The sequence below is a fragment of the Artemia sp. Qi Xiang Cuo genome, chromosome 12 (assembly GCF_049724085.1).
Source record: "Artemia sp. Qi Xiang Cuo chromosome 12, ASM4972408v1, whole genome shotgun sequence".
In the NCBI taxonomy this organism is placed as follows: domain Eukaryota; kingdom Metazoa; phylum Arthropoda; class Branchiopoda; order Anostraca; family Artemiidae; genus Artemia; species Artemia sp. Qi Xiang Cuo.
The window spans coordinates 5,063,072-5,086,328 of NC_142805.1; the positions used below are offsets into that span (position 1 = coordinate 5,063,072).

General features: G+C 34.7%; 1 protein-coding gene across 1 annotated transcript in view; it reads right to left on the reverse strand.

Moving 5' to 3' along the window:
* Positions 1–837: 837 nt before the first annotated feature.
* Positions 838–23,257, reverse strand: part of nop5 (nop5 ribonucleoprotein) — a 124,664-nt gene continuing 102,244 nt past the window's right edge. The window contains exons 8-10 of the mRNA XM_089098483.1: positions 18,326–18,522; positions 12,732–12,949; positions 838–993 (exon numbers count right to left, since the gene is read on the reverse strand). Of these exons, the coding sequence (XP_088954609.1) occupies positions 902–993; positions 12,732–12,949; positions 18,326–18,522 (507 nt within the window). The 3' untranslated portion in view covers positions 838–901. The remainder of the gene's footprint in view (positions 994–12,731; positions 12,950–18,325; positions 18,523–23,257) is intronic.

Consider the following 23,257-nt stretch of genomic DNA (forward strand, 5'->3'; position numbering starts at 1 on the left):
ATGACGTTTCGTGCGAAAGATATTATTGACGTTTCGTTTAGATGTTATGACAGTTCGAGGTTCTGACAGTTCGATGTCATGACATTTCGTGACGGTTCGCCGAAATGGTAGCACCCTGGTAGTACTACAACAGGTCTAATAGCCCTTTGGGCCTAATGTTTGGCTAATCACATTAGAAGGTGAGAAAAATCGCAGGATAACATATACTATAAGAACTAATTGGGTTACGATATTCCGAAAGCTCAATATGTAAAAGAAAAAAATGAATAAAGAAGATTCTTTTTTTTTTAAAAACAAATGTTTTGTTTAACGAAAATTTAACAGATATGCCCCTTAATATAAAACAGACTGATTACAAAAGATGTGCTTAAAAGAACTTGATAGAAAAAAAGACAAACCCATTGAAAACATTTTTAACCATCATTAATGAAAGAGTATATAGGAACTTAATATACTCCGCCAAGGGTGCATTCAGAGTTTTTGCTCAGGGGGGGGGGGGAAGGATACAATATGAAACTTTTAAAGAAACGAATCCTTGTTTTTATGCAATTTGTTATGTTTTTAAGTCAGACAAAACTTCTTTTTTTGTGGGGGGGGGGGGGGTCATACCCCCATATTCAAAAAAAATTATTTATTAAAAATTAAACATGTTACAAGCATTATCTTTTGATTTTTATTCATTCTATTTCGGACTATCCAAGGGATTGGTTTAACCACGGTTGCCAAGACACCCAATTATGCAGATAAACTTAATGAAGTCTTTAATTAGTTTAACAGTACTTTAATTAGAAACCTAGAAGTCTTAATTTAAAAGGATTTTTCAAATGATTTTTTTTTTATTCTTTACGAATTCGTAAAAAAAAAAAAACAATGTTTTTCAATTAACGAGCAAGCGATCCATTTACTCAGCTTCTTCTTGCTCTTTCGATTTCTTCTTTTTCTTCTTCTTTTTCTTTTCTGTCGGCTCTTCTGATATTTCTTCTACTGGTTCTTCTGTAATAAAAATATAACGTTAATACGAACCCAGATGAAATTTGAACCTTGAAAGTTAATATATTTAAGTTAAATATACGGCAAAACAAAGGATTTTGTCTAATTGATTTTATATAAATTACTCCCTCTTCACATTCAGACCCTTACAAAAAAAAAAAAAAAAAAAAAAAAAAAAAACTCGATTCAACATATATGTAACTCTATGGTAGGACCGTGGACTGACCCTCTGTTTGGCAATGCAGGGTCCGGTGTTGGATTCAACTCGCTGCAAGTTTGGCGACAGGCTTGCTACCTGTCCGTGTTAAACGATCCAGGAGCTAGAACATGAATTTTATGCGCCACCATTGGCTCTGAGGGTCTTTATCCTTATTCAAAACTTGAGAAAAGAGAACAAACTTTCGCTTTGAAAATTTGCCATACATACAGATTATATTTATTTTTTAAATATATAATATTCCTAGACGTTTTAAAATAAATAATGAGATACAAACGTCGCAACATTCCATTTTTGTTTTTTATGATTTTTTTACGATTTTATTTTCCATTTTATTTTATTTTTTTTTTACGATTGATCGTATAATCTTTACAGGGGACGCAATGGATTTGTAATCAGAAGTTCTAGTGCTCTTTTTAAGATTCAGAGTGATGGGAGGGTGGACACCCTCCCATTATTGACACATTCCTTTATCCAACCTGTTTGCTGTCTAGTTGGTAGTCTCACTAATATAACTACTCAACAATAAATCTTTTGTTGTTCGTCAATTCGTTTTTATCTCATGTAGCTTAGCTAGTGTCCTATCTGATCTCGTTCTATTATTTGTATGTGCTGGTTTTACATATTAAAGTTGCATATATGAAAATAATCTTCTATCAAGACTAAAAACTCTTATGCCCCACCCATCTTTTCAGATTCCTGATTACTCACAATGGTATGGCACTTTGCCCAAAATCTAAAAAAAGTCGTATTGTCAGACGAAAAAAAGATGTTGCCTTATCAGTCATAAATGTCCGTTTCGGTTTGTTGGTACAGCAAAAAATACATGTCAAGAGCAGGGGAACCAAATAAAAAAAATATGAAGAGGGAGGGGGGGACAAGGATTTTTTTTATGGAGATACAAAAAAGTACTTTTCAAAATCTGAGGGAAGGGGAGGAGGCGTTTTCGTCAACCCCCCTGCAAATTTACACCCCCGGAAATGAGCAAGACTAAAGACGAACGAGAAGGATCCCGCTATCAAGGAGTACCGGAAGTAACGTTACTCCTTTTGTTACTCCTTCAAGCAAGGACAAAAACTTTAAAAGGAGTAGCATACTGTAAACTGTTTTCCTTCACAAAATGAAGTTTATCTAGCTACACATTTCCTAATTATTGTTTAACTCTTTCTACATCTAAGCAACTTGCTTTTTAACCTAACCTATTCTGTTTTCAGACAGTGCCAAGTGGAAACACTACATTAGACATAAGAAACATTTAGTTAGAATTAACTTTTATAAATGTTACGCAAGTGTTGGAGCAGAATAAAACAAAAATAAGGAATAAAACAGTAAATTACAACGCACAGAAACATAAGAAATAGAAAAAGAGGATGAGAAAACAGGAGGAAAAAAAAGGATAGGGAAAAAAAATTACCGAAAAAAAAAAAAAAACAACAGCAAAGAAACGGAAAGACACAAAAAGAAAGCATGTTGAGTTGATATTATCAGGGGTCGTACAGTCAGCAAGGTCCAAATTAGGAACTTAGGGACCTTCCTAAGACCGAAATAGGGACCAGATCGGGACGGCATTTCAGTAACTAGGTTAGCAAACCAAAAAACAGTACCCGTCGTGACCTTCCGGTTAACATCAAAGAAACCATAATTCAACAATCCTTGGAAGCTCATGGAAAAATCTAAACACCGCTTTACCGACTAACTTGTTTAGTCAAGTAGCTGACAAAGACTGCCTTGTCAATGCTGTTTTAACAGTCTACTGTACTGCATTCTTTTTACCATAGCAGCTGCTCGAGCAGTCCCATTGTTTTTTTTACCAAAGCAGCTTCTCGAGCAGTCCAATAGTGAACAAGTCTTTAAGCTACTGAAAAACCTGGGTTTGCCCTTACCTGTATGGGATACAGTTTCAGGCATCTTGAAAGTAGATATCCGGACCTGTAGTTCTTTTTCCCCCAATTTACTTCCTCCTTTCACGATTTCAAACCGTCAGGTCGAATATTTGGATTATCCTCAACCGAATCTTATAAAACAGAATAACACTAACTTAGTACTCTGCAACCGAAAAGAACTTTTTTGTTTCAACATTATATTAAAAATGTTTCTCAACGGCCGGTTGAATAGTTTTGACGTTTAAAGGAATTTTAACTAAAGTTCAAATGTTTTTTTTTGCGCATGTATTCTCAATAGCTCATACCCATCTCTGGGGCATCAAACCGTCTGAAAAGTGATGCGCCGAGTCCTAACGTAGTAGTTTAGTGGCAAATTGCTGGCAAGTGGCTGTACTAGTGTTATGTTAATGACACGTTGATATATATACATTTTTTTTAAATAAAATTTTATAGCCGTACAGCTTATTTTTCGATCTTACTCGTCAAACTTAATTGACTAAGTGGCTGAGCCTCCTCACCCTCCTCAATCCTCACGCTACGCTAAAAGGATAATAAATTAGATAATATAAATTCTGGTATGGGGGATTTGGTAAAAGAATAAACAGACAGTTCATACGCCCGCTTTAAAGTTGAGCCATGACTCAGCAGATGTTTTCCTTCTGTTAGATGAGCTCAAAGCCACAACGCATTCAATGATAATACTTAACAGTTGTTAGCAGCCAATTAAAACATGTAAACATTACACCTGGACAAAGTTGCCATTAAAATTTATGCAGTATCATTTATATAACTTGCAAATATTTCAAATACAAAGGTTCATCCATCAAAAACGAATACTGAAAACAATAGGCGTGGCAGTGATTCTTAAGGTCCCTTCTTGGGGATTTTTTTTTTAACACATCTGAGATGAGGTTCAGTTTCATTTTGCTAACTGTCGACTCGGTAGCTTTCAACTCTTTACCTTTATCGTGCTGGACATTCAGACTATCTAGCATAGCTTTGGCAACTTGTAGTCCAATCAGGTCGTTTGATTTGACGGCACTATCCAGCTTTCTAGCAGCTTCTACGAGAAGTCAAAAATTTTTTCATGAACAGAAAGCTTTGCTTTCTTTTTCTTCATTTTCGATTTCCAAAGCCTCTATGGATTCTTTATCTTTGTCAAACCTCTTGGTCAACGCCAGACGCTCTTTTTTTCGCCCTGTTTTTCTCTTCTTCCTTTTCCTCGTAGTAGCATAATATTTGTAGGCATGAATATATAATGAGTCAGAGGTAATAGGCTTGAGATTGTCTGTGCAGGATTCCAAATCGTGTTGATAGTAGAGCATCGCCAAGTGTTGAAAACCCGGTTGTGACCAAAATGGGCACAGGATTGCACAAAGCCTCCATTCATGGAGGTCCCAGGGACTTCTTGCTGTCCGGTTCTAAGCCGGCTTAAGCACTTCGGTGTAGACTTGAGAAGATGTGTGATCCCCGTCCTGCCTGGTATCCGGGATCATTGCTTTTCCTGAGGCGGAAAAAATTTCAATGATTTAAAGAACATGAAAATTGGAACTTGGAATGTTACGACATTAAAAAATGACTATCGTATCGACATTTTAACTGACGAATTCAGACGATTCGAACTAGATTTATTAGGAGTTTCAGAAACTCATGTCCCAGGGTTGGGAAGTATGAAATAAGGTGATATAGAATTTACTTTCTCGGGCCGTAAGGATGGGGTACATACACAGGGAGTAGGGCTGATAATGAAAGAATAAGCTTCTAAGTCTTTTTTAGGCTGGGACGGTGCTAATCATAGAATTCCTCATTTTATGACTAAAAAGTTCAGGGTATCAGTTATAACAGTATATGCCCCTGTAGAACTGACTGATGGAGATACTAGTGACTCATATGAATTTTGATTACAGTTACAGGAGCAAATAGACAAGGTACCAGGTAGAAATATGATGTTATTACTGGGAGACTTCAACGCCCAGGTTGGTAGAAACAAGGATAGATGGTATCCCAGCTTAGGTAAATTTGGTGTAGGAAAAGAAAACAGCAATGGATACAGACTTTTGCAATTTTGTAGGTATAACAATCTAGTTATAACCAATGCGGTGTTTGGTCATAAAATGGCTCATAAGTTAACATGGTATTCACGTAATGGTAAGACAGCAAACCTTATTGATTATATTATAGTAAACCGGAGACTGGCAGGATCAATACAAGATGCTAGGATATATAGGAGTGCTGTTATTGATGTTAAATGTAAAGATCACCATCTAGTAGTGTCAAGGGTTAATTTAAAGCTGAAATTTTAGAAGGGTGATTACGTCTTGGGAAGTTATTATGTTAGTTAACTTAAGAGTAAAAAAATGAGAGAAACTTTCCAGGAACAGTTGAAGGCGAAACTGCAGAGTCTAAAATTTGATAATACAGACGATAGTTGGAATAATTTTAGAAAAATAATTTTTGAAGTTGCTGAAGGTGTGTTAGGGAAGAAAGCTAGAACTGCAGCTAAGAATATTAGTGAAAAAGCTTTAGGTTTATTAGAAAGGAGAAAGGACTTGTACAAGAATTCTCTGAGTGATAGATCGCATAAAAACAAAAGAAATGTAAAGAAAGTGGAGAAAGCATTGAAATATGAGCTAAGGAGGTGTGAAGTGGAGGCCATGGATAAAATTGCCGAGGATTTAGAAGATGCAGCTAGACGGCATAATAGTAAAATATTGTACTGGCACGTTAACAAATTGAGAGGTAGTAGTCAATCCGGACTTGTCCCAGTTAAAGATAGGAATAGGGTGGCAATTAGCGATAAGGAAAAAGCTAAAGCGAGATGGGCCGAACATTTTGAGAACTTGTTTAACCGAGATAGAGTTGCAGGAAAAAATATAGAGGAAAATGAAAAAGTTTGTGATACCTTCGATGTGAAGGAAGATTTGTTTTGTGAGGAGGAATTAGCAACAGTACTAAAAGGATTAAAGAATAATAAGGCTCCAGGTGCTGATAGGGTAGTAAATGAGTTTCTTAAATATGGTGGCTCTGAGGTTAGAAATAAGTTATTGAAGATTATGAATATGATTTTTGAAAAAGGGGAAGTACCTAACGATTTTAGGAAAATCTTAATTAAGCCACTTTATAAGAAAGGTGATAAAAGTGAGTGTGGTAATTATCGAGGCATTAGTCTGGTCTCTGTAGGTAGCAAATTGCTTAGTAATATGATACTTTTTAGACTGAGAGATGCCGTAGACAAAGTTTTAGGAGAAGAACAGTGCAGTTTTAGAAAAGGTAGAGGATGTGTTAACCTAATTTTCACTCTTACGTTAATAATTGAGAAGCTCCTGAGTAGTCCAACACCATTGGTCCTCAATTTTATAGATTATGAGCAAGTGTTTGATTTTGTTGATATAAGAATTTTAGCAAAGGTCTTACCCTTGTATGGTATACCAAACAAATACATTAAAGTGAATAGTGCTATGTACGAGAATAACACTGCTGCGGTTAAGGTAGGAAATGAGGTTAGCAGCTGGTTTTGTATTAAATCAGGAATTAAGCAGGGTTGTGTTCTATCCCCCTTTGTATGGATTATTTTGATGGACTTTATCTTAAGGAGCACAGGAAAGGCAATGGGAGAACACGGAATCAAATAGGGAGAAAAAACTTTCCTGGACTTGAATTATGCTGATGATTTAAGCATCCTAGATGAAAGTGTGAGCAAAATGAATGAAGTTTTAGCGGTTTTGCGAGTTCAGGGTGCTAGTATTGGTTTGAAAATTAATGTTAGGAAGACTAAGTCACTAAGGCCAGGAATAAGTGAAGATGAAAAGGTGACGTTGGGTAATGAAAAGATTGATCAGGTGGGCAGCTTCACTTACCTTGGTAGTATTATTAGTAAAGATGGTGGGAGCAGTGAAGATGTTAAAAATAGAATAGCCAAGGCTCAGGGTGCTTGTTCACAGTTAAAAAAAAGTCTGGAAGAATAGGAAGATAAGTCTGCAAACCAAGATGAGAATATTAGAAGATACAGTGATGACAGTGGTCAAATATGGCTCTGAAGCATGGACGCTCCGAAAAGCGGATGAAGATTTACTAGATGTTTTCCACAGAAATTGCTAAAGGATTGTTCTGGGTACCCGGCTGACTGACCGTATTTCAAACAATAGGCTATACAAAAAATGTGGTTCAATACCGCTTTCTAGGTCTATAATGAAAGAAAGGTTGAGGTGGTTAGGGCATCTTGTGCGGATGAAGGATGACAGATTGCCGAAGATTGTTCTTTTCGGCCAACCATGTAGGGTTAAACGGAAAGCAGGTCGTCCCCGAGTGGGATGGGAGGACTTCATAAAGAAAGATTTAAAGGACATGGGAACGTCCTGGGCAGGTGTAAAAAGGGAGGCTTTGAATCGATTGGGGTGGAGGAGGAGCGTGCGTAGCTGTGTTGGCCTCAGGCGGCTTGGTGCTGCGATGAGTTGTTAGTAGTAGTAGTTAGTAGTAGCGTAGGATATCATTTCAGAGGATATCGAGTACACTTCTACCTTTCCGCAGTATGGTTTTAGGGTATTTAGCCCTAGATGGTTGGCCGAAAAGAACAATGGTCAATTTAGCATCAAGGGTTCTCTCTAGCATCAGCGTTTGATGCTGATCAAGCACATTTTTTTTTTGCTCAGAAAAACCCCTTTCTACACTGGCAATTCCGTGCGAAATGATGAGACTGGACCATATAATATTCGTCAGATTTGGGTAGCTTTTATCCGTGCTACGTGTAAAGAGGTGAAGCCAATAACTATCAATGCGCTTGTCACCAAGGTCTCGAGGTTCTTGCTCCAATCGCATCAGAGCCCATTCATCCCTCAACCTATTTATATCAACGCAAATGGGCAGCTGCCGTATAAAAAAAAAAAAAAAAAAAAAAAAAAAAAAAAAAAAAAAAAAATTCCCAGTATAAAGTAAATGTAATATTTTATTTAAGTGTTTTTTTTCCAAGTGTTAAGTGTTTTTTTTAGATAAACATCTAGAACCTGAACATTATGCCTTTTACTAGGATAAGAAGAAATGTCAGTAATTCAATGATCTACTCCTGTTTTTTTATATGCAATAAACAATGGAGACAAAACTATGAAAAGAAGTGAAAAAATTATGTCAAGTTAACTGAAAGTGATAGTTACTAGGGGTGGACTGTCACTAGTAACAAATCACTAGGGGTGGCAACTCTGAACTAAAGGGAATTTTAGGGGAACCGAATTTTTTCGAGAAGACAGATGTTTGGGGAAGTCCCCGAAAATTCGGCGATTAGTCAAAGGACTGGTATTTTCAGACAAAATCTGCCAATAAATTTTACTAGGTCAAGAAAACTGTCAAGTAGTATTGCTACTACGCTACCCCACTTTTTGCATGCCCCCCCCCCCTCGCAATGTGCAAATATATAGCCCAAATTTCATGAGTCCAATGCATTCTATCACCCTTCCCTTGTCATTGTATGCTGTGAAACCGGTTTTGTGAGATCTAATCTAAGCGTATTTCTTGAGTGTGTTTCGTTTAATTAGCAAGTACCATTAAAAACTCACTATTTGATAATAATTCCATTTTTTGAAGGTATAAAATCCAGAGGCATTGATTCATCACGACCCAATTAAAAAACAATTTACAAATATTTTGAAAATTGCCAAATTTACTTTAGGTCGTTAGCATCACTCTTGTTTAAAACCGTGCACCTGTAAACTGAACCAGCTGTGACAAAATAAATATACAGAAAAGCTCATGGGGAGTATATAATTTGGGTTATATACGTGAGTGTTAGGGAGGTGGAGTCAGGTAAAGAAAAGCTCCAAAGCTGCTGCCTGCCAGTAGCGGAATTTAACAGACTTCCAAAAGCTACTGATACTTTAAGCAGAATAACTTGTGTTCTGACAGCCTTTCTTAGAGCAAAAATTATTTTTATATGTAAAAATGGTATTTTCAGATAAAATCTGCCAACAAATTTGAAAACCGCCAAGTAGCATTGCTACTTCGCTACCCCACTTTTTGAACGGTGGCCCAATAGCAAAAATTATTCCTAGTCTTAGCTACTTAGTCTTCTTAACATTAATTTCTCCTTTTTTTCATTTTTTTTTTCTATTTACTTTTTTACTTCTTTCTTTTACTTTTACTTTCTTTTTACTTTTTTTCTTAAGTTTGATGGATCTTCTCGTTACCCTCTTCATTCACATCACTTTTTTTCCAATCCTCACCTCTTCTCATCGTTCCAACGTCCCATCCCCTCTTCACTTTTATATATTCCTAGTCTTAGCTACTTAGTCTTCTTAACATTAATTTCTCCTTTTTTTCATTTTTTTTTTCTATTTAATTTTTTACTTCTTTCTTTTACTTTTACTTTCTTTTTAATTTTTTACTTAAGTTTTATGGATCTTCTCGTTACACTCTTCATTCCCATCACTTTTTTTCCAATCCTCACCTCTTCTCATCGTTACCACTTCTCATCCCCTCTTCACTTTTATTTATTCCTAGTCTTAGCTACTTAGTCTTCTTAACATTAATTTCTCCTTTTTTTCATTTTTTTTTTCTATTTACTTTTTTACCTCTTTCTTTTACTTTTACTTTCTTTTTACTTTTTTAATTAAGTTTGATGGATCTTCTCGTTACCCTCTTCATTCCCATCACTTTTTTTCCAATCCTCACCTATTCTAATCGTTACCAATTATCATCCCCTCTTAACTATTATATATTCATAGTCTTAGCTACTTAGTCTTCTTAACATTAATTTCTCCTTTTTTTAATTTTTTTTTTGTATTTAATTTTTTAATTATTTATTTTACTTTTACTTTATTTTTACTTTTTTAATTAATTTTTATGTATCTTATCTTTACCCTCTTCATTCCCATCACTTTTTTTCCCATCCTCCCCTCTTCTCATCGTTACCACTTCTCATCCCCTCTTCACTTTTATTTATTCCTAGTCTTAGCTACTTAGTCTTCTTAACATTAATTTCTCCTTTTTTTCATTTTTTTTTCTATTTACTTTTTTAACTCTTTCTTTTACTTTTACTTTCTTTTTACTTTTTTACTTAAGTTTGATGGATCTTCTCGTTACCCTCTTCATTCCCATCACTTTTTTTCCAATCCTCACCTCTTCTCATCGTTACCACGTCTCATCCCCTCGTCACTTTTATTTATTCCTAGTCTTAGCTACTTAGTCTTCTTAACATTAATTTCTCCTTTTTTTCATTTTTTTTTTCTATTTACTTTTTTACCTCTTTCTTTTACTTTTAATTTATTTTTACTTTTTTACTTAAGTTTGATGTATCTTCTCGTTACCATCTTCATTCCAATCACTTTTTTTCCAATCCTCACCTCTTCTCATCGTTACCACTTACCATCCCCTCTTCACTTTTATTTATTCCTAGTCTTAGCTACTTAGTCTTCTTAACATTAATTTCTCCTTTTTTTCATTTTTTTTTTCTATTTAATTTTTTACTTATTTCTTTTACTTTTACTTTCTTTTTACTTTTTTAATTAATTTTTATGGATCTTCTCGTTACCCTCTTCATTCCCATCACTTTTTTCCAATCCTCACCTCTTCTCATCGTTACCACTTCTCATCCCCTCTTCACTTTTATTTATTCCTAGTCTTAGCTACTTAGTCTTCTTAACATTAATTTCTCCTTTTTTTCATTTTTTTTTTCTATTTACTTTTTTACCTCTTTCTTTTAATTTTAATTTATTTTTACTTTTTTACTTAAGTTTGATGGATCTTCTCGTTACCCTCTTCATTCCCATCACTTTTTTTCCAATCCTCACCTCTTCTCATCGTTACCACTTCCCATCCCCTCTTCACTTTTATTTATTCCTAGTCTTAGCTACTTATTCTTCTTAACATCAATTCCCAAACCTATTCTTGCACCCTGAACTTGAAAAACCTCCAGAAATTCTTTCATTTTCATCTAGGATACTGAAATCACCAGCATAATCTAAATCTAGGAGAGTTTTAATTCCCCGACTGATTCCGTGTCCTTTGCTGTGCTTCTTAGGACGATTGTATAGAAATTGTGAATATTCATTTATTTACAGTGTAAGCTATATCCTGTTTGAATAATTATTACAAATTATTTGATTTGCATTTAAATATACAATGGTTATTACCAAAAACATGCAGTTTCATCACCTAGAAAACGAGAAAGGATATTTACAGCCAACACAAATTTTAGTATGACAGGCAGAATGTGGAAGTAGTAGAACTTCTACACTAGATATATCGAAGAGATCGTAAAGACTAGAATTCGGGTATGATTTTAAGTCATGCCCAGAACTTGGGTATGAACAGAATTCAGGTATGACCAACACGAATTGGCAGAATGTGGAAGTAGTAAAACTTCTACACTAGATATATCGAAGAGATCGTAAAGACCAGAATTTGGGTATGATTTTAAGTCATACCCAGAATTTGGGTATGACCAGAATTTAGTTATGGCCAACACGAATTTTAGTGTGACGCGAAGAATGTGAAAGTAGTAAAATTTCTACACAAGATATATCGAAGAGATCGTAAAGATCAGAATTTGGGCATGATTTTAAGTCATACCCAGAACTTGGGTATGACCAAAATTTAGGTATGGCCAACACGAATTTTAGTGTGACGGGCAGAATGTAAAAAGTAGTGGAAGTTCTATACTAGATACATCAAAGAGATCGTAGAAACCAGAATTTGGGTGTGACTCTCACACGTTGAGTAACATTTGGAAACTTGATTCAATCACGTACAAATAACAACAACAAAGAACGAAGAAAATAGCTAGGAAAAAGACAAGGGTGATTCTCAAACAAGGATCAAACAAGAACCGAACAAGAGTAATTTTCAGCCAGTGGATTAAAGCAAATATTTTGTCAAAGAATTCTACTTAGGAGTCAAGATGTTATGATTCATCAGTAGCATCAATTGTCAAACGAGGCCCTCAATAACGCTATCACTAGGGCAAAAAACGATCGTTTGTAGTAGTCTGAACAAAAATAAAAATTGACTGAAAAAAAAAAAAAATGAAATACCATTCAAAATATGAATTGAATTCTTTGGTGGTCAATGCAGCTTGTCTCGTGAATTAATTTGTACTAAGACGACTAATTGACCTTTTTTAAAATAAGAAATGTCAGCTGAAGTTCTTTTTAAATTATCACATTTTTTATAAAAATTAAGATTTTTTTTAACTATTTATCTGCGTTTTTCGTTTTCAATTAGTCGTTCAACCGTCATTAGTGCCGTCCATTGTCAATTGAAGCAGTCAATAAAGCCACCATCAGCGGAAAGCAAAAAAATAATACCCGTAGCCCAAACAGAAGTAAAAATTAACTGAAGAAAAGCAAACCAAAAATATAATAAAACAAAAAAAACAAACAAAAAAAAAATTTAAAAATTGGATTATCCATGAATTCTTCCCTGCAATAAATACAGCCTGTCTCTAGAATTAAAGCGCATTAAGACGACTAATTGACCTTTTAAATAAGGAACGTTAGTTTAATCTCTGTATTAAATTATCATAAATAGTGTTTATAAAAAGGAAGCTTTATTCTTAATTATTATTTTTCTTCTTTTTTTATACGTCATTTATAGCCAATATGGCCTAAAAACATATTTCCTATTCAATTTTATTATATATACAATGTAATTCAAACCTTTCAATTCTTCATCGGGCGCTTCTTCTTCGCCCCCTTTACTTTTCTTCTTCTTTTTCTTCTTTTCCCCTTCAGGTGCAGGCTCAGTTGCCGCTATTTCTTCTACGACTTCTACTTTAATCTTTTTAGGTTTGACATCCTCTTGTGCTCCTTCACTAGCTCGACGTTTTCCATGTGGTATTGTAAAGTCACCTTCTTGTTTATATTCTAATACTTCCCTGTGTCAAAGAAATTTATATTGTAAAATTATTTATTATTTATTATTAAATAACATTATTATTTATTGACTATTTTTTATGTTAAAAGATAGAGCCACCCACAGGACTTTTGTCTTTTATGCAGCTCTTGAGTTTTTTATGTAATCTAATTGTGTTCTTTTTTTGGTGAAATAATAAATATCTAAATCTGAAAATCTAAAAAGCTTACATTTCTAGGCTGGATAACAATAAGAATAATAGCAAAAAAAAAAATCTATACTTATAACTGTTTCATATTGAAAGAGAAAGTTATTACTTTGATGTTGCTGCATGTTGAGACAAATAAAGCATAAACAAAAAAAAACTGTACACTGTAAACTGTACAGGAAAATTAATATGCATACGAGGAAAACCGTTTTGACTAAACCTCCAACCTTAGAACAACCACCAGAGGAGATGAATGCTTGCAGGTAGCATTTTAGTGACAGAAGGCAAGGCCGTATCCGGGGGGGGGGGGGGCTAGAGGGTTTGACCCCCCCACCCCCACCCCGAAATGTTTGTCCGACTCGTAAAAACGTGACAAAAATGAACATAAACGAATTTTGCATGCGTTTTTGTTGTTGTAAAACTACCCCCCCCCCCCCAAAAAAAATACAAGAAAATCATTTTGTGACCCCCCCCCCCCCAACAAAAAAAACTTGGATACAGCCGACAGAAAGCAAGGCTTTAAAGCCAAGTATTCTCCGAGAGGTATCGCAATTTATTTCAGAATGTGCAAAAAATAATATTTTGTTTCTTAGTATGAAAAGGGGTGCTCACAGGGTCGTCCGTGGCATTTGCTCCTTCCCTTTGAAGATCAAAGATATATTAGGGACGTGGTTTCGTATTCGAGCTAATTGTCTACCATTAAAAAATAGAAGAAGTGAAGGAAAAACAGTAGCCTCAGATACGAATTATTCTTGTCCCAGATGCAATACAGGATTGAGGATGTGGCACACATTCTGGCTGGGTGCAACAGCTTTTTGATTTAAGAAGTATAATTTTGAAGGTGATACCCTTGAGTTCCCGAGGATCCCGCAGGTGAATTTAAAAAAGGACAATGGGGGGTAGAGATGATTATTATTTATGTCATTTTTTATGATGTTTATCATAGAATACTGTGTTGTATGACCTTGTTAGGTTTATAATGATAATTTTATTTGTATACGTGATATTGATCTTGAAAGGAAAGAAGAGTAATATAAGTTCGTGTTTTTTTTTGCCGAGAGGGGAGAGTAGACTTACGTCAATATATTGTGATTTAAGTTTTTGTTGTACGGCCTTGTTTGGCTTATAAAAAATCTAAATATACAAAAGATGCAAAATTTCGTAATATTTGAGGAAAACCAGAGGCTCTCCTAGAAGAGAAAGCGTCTTTTCTTCTTGTTTTCTCCCGAACCTTGGCATCTGTTCATTCAAACTTACTCGCATGTTTGGCGTCGGAAGGTACTCTATTTCGGGGTGAAAAGCAAATCAACAGGCAAGTCATATAAGAAACATGGAATATTATGTGAGAAATCGTAAAAATAGTAAAATTTGACGGAAGAAGACCACCCGACCCACCCCTGCCCCTGTTCTACGGTTTTTATGATCACCCATTGTTAGGCACTAAAATATACCCAGTTAAGTTTGGTAGTATTTGGTAGTAGTTTGGTAGTATTAAGTTGGGTAGTATTGAACACTAAAAATCGCCATCTTTTACCTTTTTATTTTCATTTTTCTAGACAATGTTTCTTTTATTATATAGAAACAAGGCTTCTTTTACAGTGATTTTAATTAAAAAAATTTTAAATAAAAAAAAAAACAAGTTTTTTTAACTGAAAGTAAGGAGCGACATTTATACTTAAAACGAACAGAAATTATTTCGTATATGAAAGAGGCTGCCCCCTCCTCAACGCCTCGCTCTTTACGCTAAAGTTTTTCACTGTTTAAAAAAATAGAGTTGTGAGAAAGTCAAACTTTAGCGTAAAGAGCGAGGCGTTGAGGAGGGGACCGCCTCTTTCATAAATGGAATAATTTCTGTTTGTCTTAAGTTTTAGTGACGCTCCTTACTTTCGATTAAAACTAACTTGTTTTTTTTATTTAATTTTTTAACTTTTTTTAATAGATGCAGGTTCTGATTCTGGCTCACGGTACTTGAATAATTAAAAAAAAATTTGAATATTAATTTACTTTTTTTTGGTTGATTGGCTTTATCGAAACTTGTTTAATTTTTTTACGAACGTTTTTATCAGTAATAAACATGCGTAACTTACGAATTAACTGACGCAGCAAACTTCTATATTAGTATATTTAAAATACGTATATTAGGGGGTTCGCCCCCTAGTTAATACCTTGCTCTCTAAGCGAGAGTTCGAATTTGTTCCAATTCTTTAGAAATGACCGCTTAATCACAAAGGCCCTTCATTAGAATAAATACCTCTTATGAAAGTACTAAAAAATCTTTGGCTTAAAGAGCAAGGTATTGACTAGGGGGTGAACCCAATCATATATGTAATATTTTCTGTTCGTTTAAATTTTTGATGTTGCTGCTGTCGCAGTTGAAAAACTTGTTTTTTTATATTTAATTTCTGATCTTTCTTTAAATAGTGCTGGGAATTCCGGCGTCCCCTTCATAGCAATTTCCCTTCCCCCATGAAAAATTTCTTCATGGAAAGATCCTCCCACATAACCCCCCCCCCCCCCCACTACCAGGAAAAATCTCCCCTGAAAACGTCTTTATATTCACCAATAACCAATACTATATGTTAACTTTGGGTAAAGTTCATAATTTTCAGCCCTCCCCCCGGGAGCTTTGGTGTACTAAGACATCCTAAAAGACATGCTTATAATAATTTATAACATGCTGAAAAAAATGACTATCTAGAAATTTTTATCGGGTGACTTTGGGAAAAAATTAGCCCGGGGGGGCCTAGTTGCCCTCTATTTTTTGGCAAATAAAAAGAGCACTAGAACTTTTAATTTCCATTCCAATGAGCCCTCCCACGATATTCTAGGACCACTGGGTCAATACGATCACCCCTGGAAAAAAAAAAAAAAAAAAAAAAAAAAAAACACGCACCCGTGATCTTTCTTCTGGCAAAAAATGCAAAATTCCACATTTTTTGTACTTAGGAGCTTGAAACCTCTACAGTAGGGTTCTCTGATACGCGGAATACGATGGTGTGATTTTCATTAAGGTTCTATAACTTTTAGGGGGTCTTTCCCCTTTTTTTGAAGCTCGTAACTTTTGATGGGTAAGACTAAACTTGATGAAACTTATATATTTGAAATCAGCATTAAAATATGATTCTTTTGGTGTATCTATTTTCATCAAAATACCGTTTTCTAGAGTTTCGGTTACCATTGAGCCGGGTCGCTCCTTACTTACAGTTCGTTACCACGAACTGTTTGATGCAATACTGATACGAGGAAAAACCGTATAGCTCTGGGAAAAGTAAGACTTCCTTTTGCCAATTGCTATGAAATATAGTCTCCATCCACCCGATGGAGACTATATTGATGCATCCCGAAAATGGGAGTGAAATTTTATTGTAACTATACTAGCTAAAGGAATGTTCAAATACACGGAACTAAATTTTTAGTCTTATATATGAATATGTGAATCGAGTGGTAAAACTATTTTTTTTTCCAGACAATCTGGGCAACCTATGAAAATTGGCAAAATCAGTCCTTTTTTTTCCACAAAAGAACTAAAAAAACGCATACAAAATTTGTTTATATCCATTTTTGATACGTTTTTACGAGTCAGACAACCGCATTCAGGGGGGGGGGGTTCAAACCCCCCCCCCCCCTGAATACAACCTCGATTCCTTGCCATGAAATAAAACGTTGAAGGACAATAAATATATGCTTTGGAATTTTATAATTTATGCTAAACTCGATTTTGGTGTTAGATGGCTTTGTTGTTATTATTGTAAGTATTACTATTACTTCTCTTGGACCTCCAAAACATCATAACTTAGATATGGGTAAGTTTACCGCTCTAAGCCTACCCCCATGACCGACCCCCTCTGCCCCTATTTTTGTTTTTATGTGATCACCTATGAAATAAAATAGTCTTTCAACAATTTTCTTGGGAACTCCCGTGAAAACTTCTAAAAGTGTCTAGAGGCTTTCGCATATGCGTCTAAAACCCCTTGCTGTTTATTATAAAAATAACATTTTTTTTTATTTGACATAAGTTAAAAATTTTACACTGAAATAATTGAAATTTCGATTATCAGACGTTTTAAGATTTTTATGAGCAAACTTTTATAAGCTAGAGTAAAATTGGTCAAAAATAACAATACAATAGTCTTTATTTAATTAACTATTGCATTTACTAATTTAATTAACTGACATGTTGGTTAGCATATGGAAATTTAAGCTATTTATGGAAAACTTTTCTTATCAATCGTATTTGCACAAACATTTTTAAGTAGAATTTCTAGAGAAGAGATTTTCGGTTGTCACTAAATATGGTCAATTTAAAATTTTCAAAACAAACTTAATGTAAATATAATAGAAGCTAGATATACTCAAAACTAAACATAACCTAAAAATACAACCAAAACTGAGCACAATCAATATAAAGTTTTCAAAACTAATTTTCTAGATTTTAATAATTTTTGGAGAAACGGCAGGAACAAACCACAGAGTTAACTTTTAAAACACGCTCCAATAAAAAAAAAAAAAAAAACATACTCGGTCTTTTTACTGGCTTAGAATTTCAAACAAAAGAACCAATGAGGTATCAAATCTTATTTCCTTAATTCCAGCAGGCCCAGGGTGTCTTGGTCAAGCTCAAATTGTAGACTTTACCACCAAAAGTCTCAAATGTAGACTTTGCCACCCCGTGCTGAATCATCAATACTATAAATATTATAATTTTTGCCCATAAATATTACAATTTAGGCTTGTTTTGCCGCAGCCTGGGCGCTTGCCCCCTCTACCCCCCCCCCCTTAGATCCGGCCCTGCAAAAATGCAAAACCTATTAAAAAGCAAGGACAGCTCAGATAGCATAGCATTCAATTTACAATACCGGTCCCACGGCTTCGAACCCAACTTTAGTTTTTTTTAGAACAAATTCCTTTTCGAGAAAAGGTTCGACAACAGTTCGATTTTTATATTAAAAAAAATCGATATTCAGACTATTTGGCAGTGCAGATAGATATAAAATTCGATTAGTGAAGGTGAAAATTTCTTCTCTCATTGAATAAGTATTTCTAAACTAATAGTCTTGAAAATTCCACTCTGTTTTGTCTCATGGCTGGGGGGTTTCTCCGCTGCTCACTATTGTCATATGACAAGCTGTTTGGCTGATATATTATACTTAACAAAATATTACATATTATGTGTAGAATAGTGAGCCTTACCCTTTGTTGAAGTATTTATCATATACAGATTTCTTCATTCCAGTCCCAGATATCCTAGTTGCTCCTTGATCTTCTAGCATCCTTAAATGGGATTCTAATTTAGCCCTATGCTCAACACCTAATACTGTGGAGCCATCTTCACCCAGTGCATCCACTCGGGACGCCAAAGCTGCCTTGTTAGCTAGACCTCGTGAAACCTACAAGAATACAAAAACAATATTTATAACTGCTAATATAATCCTATATGAAAAAAAGGACAAAGATCCTTTAAAATTATTAATAATAAAGGCTGTACCTAAAACAAGAACTAATCTATCCAAATTGCATTAATATTTTGCCAGAAAAATATGCCCTATTTGACATTACTTAGACACAAAAGAAGAGAAGGAGAGAGAGGAGGGAAAATATAGATTTCCTTTAGTAAAAAAGGAAATCGAAATTAGGAGGAGAGGAAATTAGAAATTTAGTAAAAAGAATGAATGGGCTTTCACTTAGATGAAATTCTCACAAAGCCACAAAATGAAACATACTTTAATATATTAAGAACACGCAGGAATTTCCCTAAACTAGAAACCCCCACACTAAAAAGTGCTCCAATTTATAAGCTTATGTGTTGCCTCTGTCTTCCTGTTCAATTTTACCGAGATTCCACTGGAATAACAAATAAATTAAATGTAGTATTAGGGATATTTTCAAGCATCCTTCTTGCCAAATGATTGATAAACACGGCCCTAAAAAAAAAAAAAAAAAAAAAAAAAATGATGTTAGAGAAAAGGAGAAATATCAAAAATATGTGCATGACGTGGTCAGGTTATGTGTGATTTAGTCGTAATCCTTGCTTATGTAGTGCCAAACACAACTTTTTGTCAGCAGTAGCGATTTGGGTCCACCTCTCTATGTGTATAATGGGATAACTATACTTATTGATAAAACAGTCTAAGTAAGCAGGGGCGTCTCAAGGGGGGGGGAGGAGGGGGGAGGGGCGCGCCGTCCCTCCAACAGTTTTGGAATTCGGTAAAATTTTTGTCCAAAGCGAAAATCTCGGCAGAAATTTGACAAAATTGCCAAAACTTTAGCAAAGCTCTTGCCTTCTGCAGAAAATTCAGCATAAATCAGGTAGTGATACGAAAAAATTTACAAAGATCGCCCCTCCTCCTCCCCCAGTGAAATGAGTCTAAGGACGCATCTGTAAGTAAGTAGCATAAAAGGGACAAGAGAAAAGCCGAAAACCCAGATTAGGCTGGGGCAGCACTATTAAAAACAACTGATTTATTTTTGTAATTCTTGGAATGCAGCCAACACCTATCTTTTAAACAACAGTATTTACAAGCGTATTGGTTTCAATGACTGAATAGACGTAGTATTTTCTTTCAGCGCCTCAAACGAGTACACGCTCTATCAATAAGCTGGCTTTTCGCAGAAAAACAGGGTTTACTTGGCAAAAATTTTAAATTGTAAAGCCCAGAGAAGAAAATCCATTTCACCAAACAATCAAACACAATAATAAAGAATATTGTAGGGGATACAAAACCTTTATAGGAAGTATTTCCACAAATCGAATTAGAATTAAAAAGTGACGGCACAAAATAAGGCTTACATTATAATACATATATTATATTACATATATTATGGCCTTATATTACATATAACATATATTAACATATATAACATATATAACATATAACATATATTATGACCTTATATTACATATAAGGCCACATACTGAATAGATACAGCACATTTCAACTTGACAAAATGTGGGTTTGCAGAGAATTTTCATAGAAAGAGCTGGGTCTTAAAACTGAAAAGCTAATTATTTTGTTCCTAAAGTTGCTAGATGAAACAGTGCAGAAGAGTAATGCAGAACGTGCAGATCAGCTGAACAGAAATATGCAGAACGTGCAGATCAGCTGAATAGAAATATGCAGATCAGCTATAAACAGAAATATATAAATATGTCCTATCTCGAAAACTGGCACGAATTGAACAGATAAATAAGTGAAGTAAAAACTGCCTTTATTGAATAAAGTATATAAAAAATTGTAATCTGAATACTGCCAAAGACAGATAGCCACTGACAGATTGCCAAAGTTTGTCCTTTTTGGCCAACTGTCTAGGGTTGAACAAAAAATAGGTCGTCCTCGGTTGGGGCGGGAGGATATTGTAAGGAAAAAATTTAAGGGAAATGGGAATTTTCTGGGAGGGTGTAAAGAGGGAGCCTTTAATAGATTGGAATGGAGGAGGAGCGTGCGGAGCCGTGCTTGTCCCAGGCGGCTTGGTGCTGCAGTGAGTTGTTAGAAGTAGTAGTAACCTGCATAATATTCTATGATTTTTATGACTATTTTATTTGACAATGACTTTTTTTTATGTACATTTTTTTTTTAATCTGATTTTATGCTCTATTATGACCTATTACGTGACCACAGCAGGATAGGGATGTGCTATGAAGACCAATGTCAGTGGTTTAAGCAAGAACACTATAAAACGTTCTTGTACAACCCCGTGATATTTTAAGTGTTGACATGGCCTGTGCCAAATCTCATTTGGGTGATTTTGAAACTGATACAGTAAAAATCACAATAACAATATCATATCCGAACCTGTTTCTCCCAGCCTTTGGGTAGTTTTGTGCGATGATAACTACAAAACGCCGTAAAATATGTCAGCAAAATATGTAAAATATCGGTAAAATACACAAAATACCCAATTTTACCGAGACTAATTTTACCATTTACAACACTACCCATCATATTTTAAGTGTTGATGTGGCCTGTGCCAAATTTAATTTATGTGATTTTCAAACTGACGTGGAGTCATTCAAGGCCCGGGATTTAACAGAGGACCGCACGCATGTGAGCGTTTGATCCGCCCGAACGTCAGTAGTATGCGTCGTCTGGATTCTGATACTCCTATAGCAATCTCCATGTTATTTGCGTAGACATATAGCAATTACAATGCTATTCTGGGCTTACACCTTTTCAAAGAGATTCAGAGCTCCCTCACATTCCGGGCCAACCAGACATGGTCTTATACTTTTGAGGACTTGTCTTTCACTTTGATTAAGGACAAGTTTTTCTGACGCAATTTACATGGACCAGATTTGTAGTTCATGGTATACATATCTTTGTAACATTTTTGCAAAAAGGATAATGAGATTCGCAAATTGGATAAGCGAGGATAGTACGAATTGCTTGTGAAAAACCCCGGATGAATTAGTTTAAAATAAAGTTTTAACGGACAAGTTTTTCTGACACAATTTACAGACCAGATTTCTAGTTCATATATTTTTTGATAGCTTGATAGGTGATTTGAATAAAAGGAATTCAAATATTTTGTCTATGAAATAGAAGCTAACTCAATTTGCGAAAAGGTATTTCCATTTGCACAACTCTGATCTGATTGAATTGTCGCCGACAATGAGATTTAATCACTGCTAAGCCTATTGTTATTGCGAAAGGGTTACCCAATTTACTTCTTAGTGTTAAATGACAGATTTCCAAATACGATCATTTTGAAAAGCAGACAAAAAATTGGATTGTTATTGCGAGAGGGTTACCCAATTTACAGCTTAGTGTTAACTGACAGAGTTCCAAATACGAACATTTTGAAAAGCAGACAAAAAATCGGACATTATAATCAGAATTATTTGATTAACATTTAAAAAGGGGTAAAGAGATATATGATCTGTATAATACACAAGTGATGTTTGATAAGTATTGTCAATTTAAAATAGGATCTAACGTTCCCTTCGTCCCCCCCCCCCCCATTTCTGAGGGCCGGGAGGGGAGGGGGCAAATTTGGAGGGCCGAAGGAGTTGTTAACTCAGGTATTTTGTTATAAATTTGAAAAAATTCCTAACGACGAATCGGAAATGTATTTTTTCTTTACATGGTGTTCGTTCAAAAAGCGAGGATTTCTGTTAAATAAATAAATCTTATATTTTTTCCGTTCAATTGAAAGCGAGGATTTCTGTTAAATAAATAATTGTTATACCTTTTAAAATAGCTTTACGGGGTTTGAGGGACTCTGTTGTATTATTCCGTGAGATTTTTTCTTTACATTGTGTTCATTCAAAAATCTAGGATTTCTGTTAAATAAATAATTGTTATACCTTTTAAAATAGCTTTTCGGGGTTTGAGGGACTCTGTTGTTTTATTCCGTGTGATTTTTTCTTTACATGGTATTCGTCCAAAAAGCGAGGATTTATGTTAAATAAATAATTCTTATTTTTTTTCCGTTCAATTGAAAGCGAGGATTTCTATTAAATAAATAATTGTTATACCTTTTTAAATAGCAATACGGGGGTTTGAGGTACTCTGTTGTTTTATTCCGTGTGATTTTTTCTTTACATGGTGTTCGTTCAAAAAGCGAGGATTTCTGTTAAAAAAATAATTCTAATATTTTTTCCTTTCAATTTAATTAGAGGATTTCTGTTAAATAAATAATTGTTTGACCTTTTAAAATAGATTTACGGGGTTTGAGGGACTCTGTTGTTTTATTCAGTGATTTTTTCTTTACATGGTGTTCGTTCAAAAAGCAAGGATTTCTGTTAAACAAATAATTCTATATTTTTTCCGTTCAATTGAAAGCGATGATTTAGCTGAAATAATTGATTGTCATACCATTTAAAATAGCTTTACGGGGGTTTTAAGGGCTGTGTGGTTTTATATTCAGTTTGATGTTTTCTTTACATGGTGTTCGTTCAAAAAGCGAGGATTTCTGTTAAATAAATAATTCTTATATTTTTTCCGTTCAATTGAAAGCGAGGATTTGGGTTAAATAAATAATTGTTATACCTTTTAAAATAGCTTTACGGGGTTTGAAGGACTCTAATGTTTTATTCCGTGTGATTTTTTCTTTACATGGTGTTCGTTCAAAAAGCGAGGATTTCTGTTAAATAAATAATTGTTATACCGTTTAAAATAGCTTTAC